The sequence below is a fragment of the Gossypium hirsutum genome, chromosome A10 (genome assembly GCF_007990345.1).
Source record: "Gossypium hirsutum isolate 1008001.06 chromosome A10, Gossypium_hirsutum_v2.1, whole genome shotgun sequence".
Taxonomy (NCBI): Eukaryota; Viridiplantae; Streptophyta; class Magnoliopsida; order Malvales; family Malvaceae; genus Gossypium; species Gossypium hirsutum.
The window spans coordinates 200851-215933 of NC_053433.1; the positions used below are offsets into that span (position 1 = coordinate 200851).

The 15083-nt window shown below is 32.4% G+C and overlaps 2 protein-coding genes and 1 pseudogene across 2 annotated transcripts; all 3 read right to left on the reverse strand.

Moving 5' to 3' along the window:
• Nucleotides 1–256: 256 nt before the first annotated feature.
• LOC107925288 (long chain base biosynthesis protein 1) lies at nucleotides 257–8296 on the reverse strand. The gene is made up of 13 exons (XM_016855937.2): nucleotides 7717–8296; nucleotides 7098–7220; nucleotides 6719–6813; nucleotides 5523–5614; nucleotides 5054–5147; nucleotides 4683–4755; nucleotides 4446–4578; nucleotides 3595–3769; nucleotides 2579–2719; nucleotides 2404–2499; nucleotides 1956–2097; nucleotides 1363–1490; nucleotides 257–788 (listed from the first exon to the last, which is right to left on the reverse strand). The coding sequence occupies exons 2-13, from the start codon at nucleotides 7201–7203 to the stop codon at nucleotides 615–617; spliced, it is 1449 nt and encodes a 482-aa protein (XP_016711426.2). The 5' UTR covers nucleotides 7204–7220; nucleotides 7717–8296; the 3' UTR covers nucleotides 257–614.
• Nucleotides 8297–9629: 1333 nt separating this feature from the next.
• Nucleotides 9630–10714, reverse strand: LOC107924997 (uncharacterized). The gene has a single exon (XM_016855571.2). It carries the CDS (start codon nucleotides 10558–10560, stop codon nucleotides 9754–9756), a length of 807 nt encoding a protein of 268 aa, XP_016711060.1. The 5' UTR covers nucleotides 10561–10714; the 3' UTR covers nucleotides 9630–9753.
• Nucleotides 10715–11659: 945 nt separating this feature from the next.
• On the reverse strand, nucleotides 11660–14463 carry LOC107925064 (dynamin-related protein 5A-like; annotated as a pseudogene).
• Between the last annotated feature and the right edge of the window lie 620 nt (nucleotides 14464–15083).

The following is a 15083-nucleotide window of genomic DNA, read 5'->3' on the forward strand; positions in this document are numbered from 1 at the left end:
AACATATAATTAATAAAATGTAATCAAAATGAACATGACATATATCTTGGCATTAACACCTTATTCGAAACCCAAAACCCTCGATAATATTATATTACGTTGTTCAAGAAAATTTTAAATATGACATGAGAAAATAATTAATTACAAAATAATCACAATACCAACTTGTTAATTCCTACACATGAAAATACACTTTCAAGATATGAATTACGAAGCTTAATTTAACAACGTAAAATAAATAAATAGCTTGAAAAGATGACAAACATTAATTTAAATTATAAAAAATAAAGTTAAACGTTTAAATTGTAATTACATCTTGTTTTCTTGCTAGAGAAAATTTAAGAAAAGCGAACAATTCCACGAGGAAAATCTTCCAATGCAGTTTAAAACAAAATCTTGAACGGATAATTTATCATATCCACTGCTAGTAAAGTTTTTCTCGCTTTACAAACGGAATTAAAAAACTGTCATGTATCTCTTTTGTTAATTTTTTTTCAAATATAATATAAGAACATGTTGAATTTTCAAACTCCGTTTACAAAGTTCAAAAAAAAACTATACTGACAGTAGATACTAATCCATACATACACAAATATATATATGATGGGTATCACTCACCTAAGCATCGCTGCTGCGACTCGGTTGAGTGATTCACATGCCATAAGCAGGTCGGACTCTGAATGGGCGGCTGAAACAAACAGTCTAATCCCGACAGGAAGGGGGCATTTATCGAGAGCGAGAGTTGATCTTTTTGAAACCACTACAAAAATGGATTCTTGTTTCAAGGCCTGTAAAATGTAAATGTTTTCAATCAGGTATCCATTTCCACTTTTCTATGTTAGCATGACTCGAGAGTGTCAGTCACATTTCGATATATGTCTGAATTATATGTTGTCTCAAACTTTTTTATTTTTCTTGAAATATCTATAACTGAGACATTTGAATAGGAAAATGGAAATATGACCCTCCATAGATCTTCCAAATGTATGAAAAAAGTTGAACATATTGACGTTGGAAACATACCCATATCCGCACTCACAATCGAGTCAGAGTAGCATAGACTTGTATTACTTGGATTCAGATGTGTTAGATACAAGTATGTTCCTGATACAGGTATATTGAATTTTTCCTATGTGCTTAGGTCTTTGGAATGTCATCTACATATCTAGAAATATGTCGGACACAGGTATTTCAAGAAAATGAAGAGTTAAAGCAACAATGATTTTTAAGTTGTATATATATTTAGAAAATCATATCTGCATACTCATGTACGAATATCAAATGTTCAAGAAAAATAAAGATTTCAGAATAATATAACTCGCCACAACTAGTAAGAAGGAAACATGAGAATGGTGTACTTACACGATCAGCAATGTCTTCAAGGAGCTGGAGGTCACTTTTCAGCGAACCAGTTGATTTTTCAAGCACAAGGAAAACAATCGGTGATTCTGGATTGCTTGCTATTGAAAGCCCCCGGATATCGGAGAGTCCTGTGTTTTCACAACAAGTTCAGAACCGGAAGTGATTAGATCAATTACACAATAACCACTGAACAAAGGATCGCACTACAGAATACAACAACGTGATTTGTGATCCGATGTTAGCATATTGCAGAGATTAATCAGAAAAAATATCAATTCCTATCACAAGTTCAGAGCCGGAAATGGTTTGGTCAATTATACAATAATCATAAAAAAATTGTCTGCATTTTTATCTACTACGAAACAAAGGCTTGCACTAAAAGATACACCAATGTGCTTTGTGACAAGATGTTAGCATGTTACAGAGGTTAGTGGCATATCAACTTCTATTTAGAACCAGAAAAGGTTTTGTCAATCATAAACATTGTCTGTACTTTTATCGACTATGGACTACTGACCAATGTAACAGACAAGTTGAAACCAACAAAGGAAATCCTTAAAACCATACAAGAAAGTGTTAAGCTCAAAACCAACCTTTCCATAAAATGGCAATGTTTTCCTTCAGCTTTGATGTCAGATCAGGATTTTGCTCTAGGATGTCAATAGCAGTAATTGCAGCACTAGCCAAATATGGGGGTAAAGATGCAGAGAAGACGTAGCCAGAACTGCTCAACCGCTGCCACCAATCATAGAATTACCATTAGCATTTTACAAATGTATGAGGAGTCTATCCAGGGTGGTTGGTACCATACAAACATATACAAATAAATATATATATATGAAGAACATTTGAAAAATACTGATATAAAAGATGGTATGCCTAAACACACCAATCTACAAGGACCAATACCAGAACAAAAAAGGTAATCCACTGGTAGTCTTGACTATTTTGAGTCTATCTATTAAAAATAATGTTTATGATGAGTAAAAATAGGTGGAGCTTCCAAGATTCAACAATACTAAAAGGTCATAGACTACATACTTGATGATCAATGACTCGAGCACTTCCAGTGCAGAATCCTCCTTCTGTTGCCAATGCATGTCCCATGGCAGCAGTGACAATGTCTATCTTCTCTATCTGCAGTACATTCAACTGTTAGTGACCAACAAAACCAAAGCAACTATAAAATAGTAAATTAAAAAAATTATAAACACACCGGAACCCCGCAGTATTCAGTCAGACCCCTTCCAGTACGGCCAAGTACACCAAATGAGTTGGTCTCATCCAATAAGACACGGAAGCGATACTTCTCTTTCAACCTGATGATCTTGTCCAAAGGAGCTATTTGACCTGAATTCTACATATTAAACCAATAAAATGTTAGCTATGGTGAGACTACAATTAGAAAAATCAGTAAGAACCAACCCACAAGGTATCATCAACTTTGAACCATTGGACCTCACAGTTTTTTACTCAAAAGGACTCTCCTACATTTTTTCCAAGTCTCCTCATATGTACCACTATTTTACAAACACGCAGCAGGGTAAAACAAATAGTAAACAATTAACAAATTTCCGTTAAGAATGATTCCCTAAGAAGCCAAAGAATGATATTTGCTTTTTGGCAAGTCAGTAATTCTAAGCAATTTCGTTAAGAAAAAATATATATTCTCTCCACATCACTACTGATTTTTTATAGCAATCACTCATCCTATTCTGTTCTGATTTTGATGTATTAACAAAAGATGAGCATGTTTAGATGAGAATGTCATAACAGATCGTAATTATGCAAGGAAGAATAGTTCGAAATGAATGTACAAAGTCCACTGCATTGACATGCAATGCCACAAGCATGTCGATTTTACAAACTTGCACCAAACAAGTTCTTGTCAGACAAATTTATAAATAGTCTATTGCTCCGCATTCTTTTCGACAACTTTCTTAGTCAACCTAACAAGAAACCTAGTAATGCTTATGGCTTAACTGCCACTCACCACCTTCATACATAGCTTTTTGAAGGCGGCTGCAAAGGCTCTACTTGACAAATCGTGGAGAATTTGCTCCATTTTTGCAATGTCAAAGACAGTGAACAAGAAACTTATGACTCATGAGAAGTAATTCAAGGCAACAACTGTATTTATTAGCCGAATCCTACAAACACGGGTATTTATGTACAACATGGGCGCACTAAGGATACAATCGTTGAAGCTTGCGAGAACTTGACATAACATACCTGATACACAGATTCAACCACAATGTAGCGCCGTAATTTCTTAGCCCGCTTGTTCTGTGCTGTAATTTTCTCAAGAGTTTTTTCTAGAGATTCCATATCATTGTGCTTGAAATAAACAATGGTGCTTCTAGAAAGGTAGAGGCCATTTTGTATTCCCCAATGGACTCCCTCATCCCTGGATAACCAAAAAAAAAATGTAACTAATAAATAAGATACAAATCTACGCCTTAAATTTTCTAAAATTGTAATATTAAAAGAAGAGGTACAGATTTATGCTAAGGAAGGTGCAATAAAACAAGACAGCTCAAAAAGAAATTTGGGCCCCTAAATACCCTTTAAAATTCAGCTGCTCTATTCTGACAAAATGCACAGGACAATAAACCCAATCTTCATATGGTTTCCTCCAAGCATACAAGAATGCATTCTCTACGGTAAATAATTTTATGAATTTGCTTAACAATTCTAAACCATACATCACATTAATTAGTTTAGTTTTTAATGAAGGTGGGGCCTCATGTATCAGGAGGCCCATTGCAGAATATATTACAATCTGGCCTGTGAAAAACATCTACTAGTAAGATGATCTAACTATTAATTAGGTAAAAGAAAAAGCCCCAGAGGATACAAAAAGCAGGGGGTATCTAATTTCCATTCTTGGGAATTCGAAGTGCATCATGCAATCAATTAACATGCAAACTTTGAGAGAGAGCATAAAAAAAGTAAGGAGAACAAAAAACTGAAAGAGTGAAAACCAAAAATTTCGCAAGTTATCCATACCAAAGCTTACAATGTCAAATCCAGGAAAATAGCCATATATGTATCCATTTAAGGCAATGACATTTTTCACTTACACAACAATTATGTCACCCTTTTTACAAAAACATGGGATTGCACTGAACAAGGTGGAAAGCCCATAAGAATAGAGGATAGAATCATGTGTTCCCAAAAACTTTGCTATTCTGGCCTCACAATCAAGATGGACATCTGAATAAGAAAAGGTTGTCACAATCTGAATCTTGTTCTTATAGAAGATTTAGAAAGAGAGTCCAAGAACCACCATTCAAAACTGTATAGGTATCGATGCTTACCAATGGTGCCATAGAATCCACGAGGACCACAAGAACCAACACCATATTTCTCCAATGCAGAAGTACATGATTCCTGGTAAACACATTTTATTTCATGGCCAAAAAAAAAAATCTTGAGAACTAGTCATTATAACTTTCCCAAATTTTTGAAAACATATGCTTCTCCTTTGCGAAACTATCTTTTAATATTACTTAACAGCCTACATAAACACCTTTTTGATAAGGTAAATGGAAGAAAAGTGTATGTTTCAAGGAAAACTTAGAAAGGATTATAATCATGCTATCTTGGTATATGGTTTATTTATTTATTTATTCTCTCTTCCTGTCGACCAAATGGTAGAATAAATTAATAATAGCAATGAAATTCTTACAAGTAATTTATCATGCCCTACAAATCCAAGATAATTAGCAGAAGCAAAGTTCACAACTTCTTTCCCATCGATTATAGTATGGGGCCCTGCAGCACTGCATAGAGATGAACTAATAAGCTATGCCACTTCAGAAAAGAATCTGCCTTAAGTATTTAAACTACTATAACAAATCATGAGTATTTACTAAAATTCTATAAAATCTATTGTAAAAGCATACATTGGTAAATATAACCTAAAGAATAACTAATAATTATGATTCCAAATGAAAAGGAAATTGGAGAAGAGAGTATAAAAGGCTGAAAAAAAAGGAAATGTCACACATTTGTTTGGAAGAAAAAATAAAATAAATATATTTGGTTGAAATGTGTATCTCCCAAATCTTCAAAGCAGAGCTAAGCATATTAAGTCGAACCATATATTTTTTTCAAGAGTCCAATAAAATTCATGTAAAACTGACAGTTATACTCACCTTTCCAACACTGGGGGTTCACTCAGCATCTCTTGCGTGATAGGAGGAATAAGGGATTCTGGGACCCATTCATCACAGAGCTCATCTATTTCCTACAAACAATGGGGAGACCATTCAGAATGTTAGGCTGATTCAACATCATCTACATAAAATGAATAATAAGTAAAAAGTAAAACACTACAAGGATGAAGAAAGCATATCAATAGTAGAACAGCACAAAGTTAACATCTGACACAAATGCACCATATCTAACTTTAACATAAAAGTAAAATACATATCAATTGTTAAAACTTAAAACACAAAAAGGACTTGATCCAACATAAGTCATCAAATACTTAAGAAGAAAGTTTTAAGCTCAAAGTGTATATGGCTACCCTTGTGACAATCCCTTGATGATGTGTGTATTCAAACTTGAAACTATTTATTTAAAAATATATAATTCGTGGAAGACTAAAAAGACAATTTGAACAAGTAAAAAGAATTAAACATTGCAATGTATATATATACATGTTAAAGTAGGGGTTTTATCGAGCCAAGCACAACTCGAAATTCAAGGAGGGGAGTTTGGTTTAAAATTGATTTAGTTTTACTTCTAAAGCTCAAGCTTGTTTCAAGATAAAAATCAAACTGCTCAAACTCACTTAAAGTAGGCTTGATTAAGCTTGTTTATCTAGTAAAAAAAATAAGTGTGATTCCCATGCTTCAAACTCAATTATATATGCTCAAGCTTGAGATAAAATAGAGATTTGTCAATGCCAATTAAAATAGAAAATTTTTATTAGGCTCATCAGTTATTTGAGTCAAGCATTAGGATACTCGAATTCAATTAGCTCGATAACACAAGCTTGAGCTTTTCTCAACAATGTCCAAGTCAAATTTGAGTAGTTTACAAACCATACCGAGCAGCTTGCAAGTACAAGTGTCTCATTTAGATCCCTATGTTAAAGTAGTAAAGAATAGTTTGTTACTGTTGAACCTTCGAGATATAGCCCTTAATCAAATGTGGTCGAGAAAGGATTTTGGTTAGAAAAGGTGCCTAACAGTTCTCACAGGCATATTGGCCCAAATCCTAGGTCCAAAATACTTAATAGAAATATAGCAGTCATAAATTCCGAGAATTATGACCAGAGCCTACATAAACTTGAAGCAATATCTATCCAAGGAAAAATTAATTAGAAGTAGAATTGCAGCAAAACCTTCTTTGTCAATGGCCGCTTAGGAGGCTTGTAACTTTTCTGGGAAAGCAGAAAGAGAATGACCACCAAAAGAAGAACTTCCACAAATAAATGCCCTGTAATATAAAAAAACAAATAAATAAAAGATAATGTATACATGTCAAGTATGAATGAGAGAAAAGATCTATGTTGCTCCGACTTTTTTTTTTTTTGACGCATCCATGTCCGACATGTATCTAGACATGGGTATTGGGAAATGATTCTCAAGGATCCTCCAAATGCATAGAACTCTAGGAACAATTAACATTCTGGTGTCAGACATTCATCTGTTCTAATACTCACACCGGAATCCGACATAGAAAAGTATAGCATGATGTAAACAGGAGTTAAAAGAGTGTACCGCCTATGTGAACTCCAAACACCACAGCTCGTGCAGAAGGGGCATCCAAAGCAAAAGTGATCCAATTTAAAGTGGCATTAACTAAGTTTAATGCAGCTAATTCCATTGTTGTTGATAAGTCCACTACAGAAATAGAAAGGATTAGATGATGAACTTTATTTTCTTCTAAAGCAAAGAGAAATCCAACATTCATTCATTTATTTGAAACGAATAAATGACTAAAATACAACAATTACTTACAACATAATTTGAAAGAAGCACCTAAGCTAACCAGAATGAACGAAAAAAAAAGACCAAATAGTTTACTAATATAAATCAACAACATTAATCACACAGAAACAGAAAATGATGCAAAATATTGAAGGATTAATCAACAATACAGCAAACTTATATATTAAATGTTGAGATACAGAAGAAAAGACAGAAGAATTTTAAAGTTTCAAAGGATTGATCTGCTAATCAACTTAAAAGTCAAAAAATAAAAATAAAAGAACCTTAGGAGATCACTAAGATTTGATTGAGCAGTTCAATAGTAGAGAATTGGGCATAATTTTGATGTGGAAATTCAACTCAAAATCATTTAAAAAAAAGAATCCGAAAGAAGTGAGAAGCTAAGTACCTGATGCGAGCTCCGGCAGTCCTCTTGATTCAGTTTATAATATTTTATTTCTAATTTATTGGTATTTATATTGGTTTGAGAATTTGGCTGGCTTTGAAACGACGACGAAGAAGAAGCCGACGATTACGACCACGAGGAGGAGATTTAGAATTTTATGAGGCACATGACAATACGAACGATATTGCAAGAAAGAAAGGTAGGACACGGCAATGCCAATCCACGGTCCCAGGACTTTTCTCTTTATAATTGAAACCGGACCGGCCAGTTGGACCTAATTATATAAAATTTAATAAAAATTATGTAGCTCAAGAAGTCGGAATCCTAACTTTGGCGTAAGGTCAATGTCAGATCAATTTGTTTACTTTGTATCATTTCCATCTCGAAAACCTAATGCAGGCCAAAATCCAGTCACGCTTGTTGCCGGTCCGTTGCTGGTGCCTTTGTCGACTGTTTTACAACTTCCGAGTTGGATGGCTACTAGAATTTTGGACGCTTTCGGTGAGATTGGAGCACCTTTGGAAATAAATAACAACACTCCAGGTAAACTTCTACTTAACAATGATTCAAGCAAAAAGAAATAGAGCTGTCTAGTGCATGAAATAAAAGGCCTAGAAGTGGAAAATTAAAAGAGGGAAGGCCTACAGGCTACAAGTTTATTTTACTATTGTTTTTTATTTTCATTTTAATGATTTCCGTTATTCAAAAAAATTTTATTTTTATGTATTTATGATTTTTATTTTTTATCCATTTTATGTATTTATGTGTATAAATTTTTTTATGTGTTTTCATATATTTTAAAATTTTAAATTTATAATTTTTATATACATTTCAGAATTTTCTAGTTTATTTAAAAAGATTTTTAAACTTTTTTATCATTTTTATATAGAATTACGGTCAATTTTATAAAAAAGTATAAGAGTTAAAAGATTAAATTTCTTATTACACCATTTAAAAATTATAAGGTCACCGCCGTTAGGCGTTAAGTCAATTAACAGCCGAGTGCACAAATAAATATGTATTAGTGATTATCGATTAGTTTACCTTAAAAGTATTTACCAAATTGTTTTAAATATTTAATTCATTATAACATTTGGGCTTTTTATATTTTTTTAAGCGTAGGATGTGTTTTGGGCTATACCCAACAAAATTAAATGGATGAGCCGTTAATATTTATTTCTTATAAATTTCATAAAAAATATTAATGTGAACAGTGAAACGATCTAATCTTCGATTTAATTAGTTTGATTAATTCAATCATCGGTATTTTTATTAATGGGTAAATTACATCAAAAGTCATTAAATTATTAATAAATTTATATTTTAGTCACTTAATTTTAAAAAATTAATAAAATAGATATTAAATTATACGAAAATTTTTATTTAAGTCACTTGATTATTAAAATTGTTATTTTATGGCGTTCTTTGTTTGCACTTCTTTCTACAGTTCAATTTTTTTTCACGAAATAGATTTAAACTTCACAAATCTACAAATCAAAATCCAAACAACTTTTTTCTCCAATCTCTGACACTGACCATCAAATCAACTTAGATATAAGGTATATTCTTCTATTCAACGATGTATCAATTGTCAAATCTTCACTTAGAGCTCATTAGCTAAACTTTAAAAAAGAACTTAACATGTAAGTGACTTAAATAAAAACTTTCAAATAGTTTAATTATCAATTCGTAACTTATTGAAGTTGAGTAACAATTTAATAACTTTAGAAATAGTTTACCCATACTATCATTAAGTTTAGGTTTTAGTCACTCAACTTTAATAAATTTATGTGTAAATATCCTGTGCTAAAATTTTTAGAATCAATATTAAAATAAATAATGTATAAATGTTTAAAGTTAAAAATACTACTATGAATAAAAATAATAATTAGATTTACGCAATATTAATTTATGAATTAATTAAAAATATCGATTAAATTCATTAAATTCATATTCCAATTTATCAATTCGATATTGGTTCTGAATTGTTTCTCAAATAAGTTTTCACGGTTACAAAAATACAACTAAATTTAGAAAATATCACAAAAATCCTCTACGGTTATTTAGTACCTTCTTCAAGAGAGCTTCACGACCAGGAAATCGATTGAAACTCTCCACCGTCTGATCTTTACCAGACGCTTGATCCCTCTCCAACCTAACACTACCACCGGCGCAGTCACCGCCAGAACCATCCCAACTCTTCTTATTCCGTGTATTCTCTCTTTCTTTCTTCAGCCTCATCCTTTGCCTCCTCTCCATCCTTTTATTCCCTAAAACCCCATCTTCACATCTCACTTTCTCCCCTTCTTTACCTTCCCTAATTCCTCCATTGTCGTTTCCCCCATTTTTACCCCCAATTCTCGGTAACCTTCCGCCATTACTAGTCCCAAGAAGCTCGAACTTAACTTTACTCCAACCATCTTTATCTTCATTATCCCAACCAAATCTTTCACTAATATCCAACAACAAGGACACCGAACTCTCATCGTTAGCCGTAATCCCTTTCGCATTGTTTCCACTCAAAACATTCTCAGCAAATTCCCACTCGATTCTATCCTTATAAACTGGGTCTTCGAGCACTTGATCAGCTAACTTCGCCCACCGTTCATAATTTCCGGCACGGAGGTTCTTCGAAACCCATCGGAGATAATTGGAAGGGAGAGTTCCGAGCATCTTACCTTTGTGTTTGCCGAAATCTATGATTATATCCGTTGCCAGAATTGTTTTCGCCGTTGGAATTGGAAACGAAGCTGGTGATGAGATTTTTTTGGGTTTGAATGAAGAGGAAAGTTTAAAACTAAGAGATATTGGGGTAGAAGATGGAGGATTGAAAAGTAGGAAAACCATTTTTGGATTAAGATTTTAAAGAATTGAAGCAATTGCAGTAAAGATTTAATACGTTTGGTTCGCTGTATTGGAATAGAGGCGTAATGGAATAAAGGCGTAATGGAATAGAAGTGTAATGGATTAGAGGTGTAATAGCAAATCAATTGTTTGGTTGAATGTAATGGAATAGAGGCGTAATAGTATTCATGTGTTTGGTTGGATGGAATAGAGGTGTAATAGCATAATGGAAAAAACTAAAATGACTAAAATACCCTTAGCATAAATTTGTTTTGGTAAATGATTATTGTTATTGTTATTTAAATTTTAATAAGATTATTAATATCAATAATAAATAATTTAATCATATTTAAACATAATTATTATTAAATATATTATAATTAAAATATATAATTTAATAAAATTCTTAATAAATAATATTCTTATATGAATTTACTGAAATCATAATATATGATACTATAAAATATAAATTAACATAATTATTATTAAATATATTATAATTAAAATATATAATTTAATAAAATTCTTAATAAATAATATTCTTATATGAATTTACTGAAATCATAATATATGATACTATAAATATAAATTAACATAATTATTATTAAATATATTATAATTAAAATATATAATTTAATAAAATTCTTAATAATTAATATTCTTATATGAATTTACTCAAATAATAATATATGATACTATAAAATATAAATTAACATAATTATTATTAAATATATTATAATTAAAATATATTATTTTTCATATTATTTTTGATATTATTTTTATATCATGTATTAATTTATTGCATGTTTGTATTATTGTATTTAGAAGTTGAGTGATTCTGAACATTATATCGAAAAACCATCCAAGTTAATTTTCTTGAGTCAAATTACTATATATTTATATATCTTATTCAAAATATGACCAATTTAGAATCAAATCATTATATTCCAATATAAATATCTTAGTCAAAATATGACTAATTTTCCGAAGCATGGGAAGAGAATTTATCTAGTAATTTTAAAATTTATCTCAAAAATGCTTAAATTAATAAATTGCAAAAAGAAAAAAGAAAAAATCGAGAGGTATTTGGGTCAAACTCAAGTTATTTCCAAAATGTGTTCGGATGCTTAAATTAATGAATGAAAAATCACATAAGCGATAAAGTGGCAAAACATTTGCATATTATACAGCTTTAAAGAAACTCAGAATACACAACAAATGATGTTTGCATTCTAAAATATGGTAAAAAATATATTTCTTTAACGAAAATACAACAAAACAGATCCCAATACCATGCCCCATGGATCTAAATTTACCCACTCTTACTTCGACTAAGTGACCGTATCGATTTCAGCTTATGCACTCTTATATAATTCCAGTCTCTTCGCAAGAGCGGATCAGCGTTCCATGATTGCTGGATCCTTATTCGGTAATGCCGATAATCGTTTTTGCTACAAAAGAAATTTCCCAGAAATCATTCACTGATCATCTGTTTCACCAAAATAAGTAACAGACGGTAAGTTGGTTAAGAGAGGACATTTCTCACCTCCAGTTTACCCAATTCCGTGTAGAAAAAGTCAAGCAGGCTTCTTTTAGCTTCACGGACTTGACAATAAACATTAGACTTTTGAATCGAGTGGCGCAAAGTAGCGCAGACCATATTTACGTAAGACAAAACTGTACTTCCTGCTCACACATTGTTAGAAACCCATTATCAGAAATAAAATACATTGAATAATAGTATCCTTCGATTAAGTTTCAAACAATTGAGATCCATCCTCAACTTTTTGTGTATATGAACCTACCAATTCTCCTCAGGTAGGAGTCATTGTATCGGTCAAATATTGATTGCGTAGCACTGCCACCCTTATCCACATCTTGAGGAAGCTTTCGGAAGAACTCAACTGTAAGGTAACAACATTCCATATCAACCAGTTGAAGTGTTGCTTTTTTGCTCTGAACCCTCATTCTTTCAAGAGACTCGATCGCAGCATTTCCCACCTCTACTCTGAGTGCAGGATATTGCTTTAACTCCTGAAAACCAAACCATGTTGACTCTTATAAACCTTGAAGAATACTAAACTCAATGTCAAAAGATAGAAAAATAGCAGGCAAAATTTCTTTGGTACATGAACAATATAAGCAAAGATGGGAACATACCGGAGTTTCACTCATAGCCTTGTGAACCAGATCCTTCAGAATGGAATGAGTCTGAAAAATGTAACAAATGAAATCAATCCAATTTGAAGCATCAGTCTATGACCAACATGATCCCTAGTAAACCGAGACCTTAATAGCAGTTAAAAATTATCAACATTTTTTATGTAAGACAACTAAATAGTAGAGGATAGCAAGAATCTTGATACTTGAAAGAATTTTTTTTTTTTTTAAGAATCACAACTGAACTGATGCTGAAAGAAAAAGAAAACCAAATGATCTTGGCATGCCAAATTGAATATGACAGATATAGCATTTTTTCTAAAATTTACTTTCATACCGCATCAACAGCAGCCTCAGCTGGACTTCTGATAGTAATTAAAGTAGATTCAATCAAACGACGGTATCCTTGTTCAGGAGCTATTAAATGTGGTTGGTAGCCATCAGCTTCCATCAGCTTCAGTAATGAGCTTCCTAATATTCTTCATTGATAGTTGCCTGTCAAATTGCAACATTTTCAAAGCAGTAGGAAGTTGGTTGTCGAAAATATTGTAAACCTTATCACCACCAGTACGCCTGTGAACAACATTGAAAGTCAAGACAAAATCTCTAACAAAATTAGCAAAATTGAATGATGTTAAAGACAGGTGTATTAAGGAAGGTAAAACAAGACGTGATACATACACCCCGTCCAAATGTTCTCTGAAATTTTGATCAAAAAGACGGCAAATCTCCATAATTGTGTACAACTTCCCCTGTATAAGCATCTCAATCATCAGTAATTCCTAAAGAGCTTAAAACTAATAATCAACTGCAAGTGGAATAGCCAAAGAATTCCAAAATCCACACACAAGAGCACACTTACACCCGCATCAGCTGCAATAGGATTTCCAAGGCGACTCGATTCGGTTTCAAGTTCAGCAATTGTTTTATTAATAAGGGACTGAATGCCAGGGATTCTAGACTTGATAACAGTTTCCAAATGCTGAGACATTAACCAGTATGACAAAGTTAATACAACTTAAGAAAAGATAGCACTAAACCCAGTATCATCTTGTCCTTTACAAGAAAGTATAGGATAAAAAGTACAAAAAAAAGGAAAAAAGAAATAAACGCCCTATAGATTACCTTTGAAAGCATCTTAGCAAGATGCTCAGAACCCATTCTATGAGCAAGATGCCTATATTCAGGCGTAGTAGAAAAATACTCACGCTCTCTACGTCGAGCAGCAATCATATCAACATTCTTGTTAATATCTGCTTGTGAGCGATTCACGACACCAACCCAAGGGAATTTCAGCCGATAAGATTTGCCTTCCAATATCTAAGTCAAAGGAAACATGAATCAGAACATGATAGTGCCTAAGATGAATTGGAGCACTGGAGATTTGCTTGGTTCGGCCAGTTTCTCTATCCATCTCATCTTGAATCTCCTTCCTGACGGCAAAGGGGAACAGAAGAGGCAGAGGGTAAAACAGGGAGGGTAAAGTGAAGCAGCACCTAAACTGAGCAGAAGGGGCGGATTAGAAATCGGTGGATTTCACCGATTAGGGCAGTAATGGATTACACCCGTAATAGCATTACCATGAACCAAACAACGGACTAAAGGGAGCTTAAGTGGGGCCCACCGATTAGGGGTGTATTGGCATAGCCAATACACCCAACCAAACATGGTGTAAGTGTTTGATGAACGTAAGGATTTATAGTAAGGCGAGAATAGCAGATCCGTATCCGGCCCAGTAAGCTCCATTTATTTGGATCGGAAATTCACCAAGGACCTAACTTGCAAATTATTCCAATATTACTATACAAATCTAAAAATTATGTAAAAAACCTAATTTTAGAAAAACCGTTAAATTACATTTTATCCTATTCACTTTAAAATTTTGATAAATTAATCATTGTACATTAGATTAAAAAGCTAATTGATCTTATTGATAAAAGTCCCATCCATTTCTAGTGTTAAAATTTTATCCGTGTACGTTAACATGAGGTACACCTAGCACGTCACGTGTTTTGTCAGTTATGCTAGTTTTTAATAGTAGAAATGGACAATTTTTTAATAGAATGATTGATTTGTTATTTAATTTAATATACAATAATTAATTTATCCATTTTTTAGTAAATGAGGTAAAATACAACTTAATTTTTAGTATAGGGAGCTCTATGATACTTTTACTAAAAAAATTCAACTGTGGATAAGATATATGAACACGCAAAAGAATTCAAATCTAGAAATGTTAAAATGATTTTTTAATGTTTTAAAATCAAACAAAAAAATAGTTTTAAATGAGAATTACTTGTAATTACTTTACTTCTATAATTAATTGTTATAGTTGATTTGGGAAATAATGTTTTTCTTATATTGTT

Excerpts from the sequence above, each read along its gene's own strand:
- LOC107924997 (XM_016855571.2), bottom strand. The coding sequence starts at position 10,560 with ATGGTTTTCCTACTTTTCAATCCTCCATCTTCTACCCCAATATCTCTT.
- LOC107925288 (XM_016855937.2), bottom strand. The coding sequence starts at position 7,203 with ATGGAATTAGCTGCATTAAACTTAGTTAATGCCACTTTAAATTGGATC. Across the intron at positions 3,770-4,445 it reads AAGGGTGACATAATTGTTGT|GGATGAGGGAGTCCATTGGG; the intron begins GTAAGTGAAAAA and ends TTGGTTATCCAG. Across the intron at positions 1,491-1,955 it reads CATTGCCATTTTATGGAAAG|GACTCTCCGATATCCGGGGG; the intron begins GTTGGTTTTGAG and ends GTGAAAACACAG.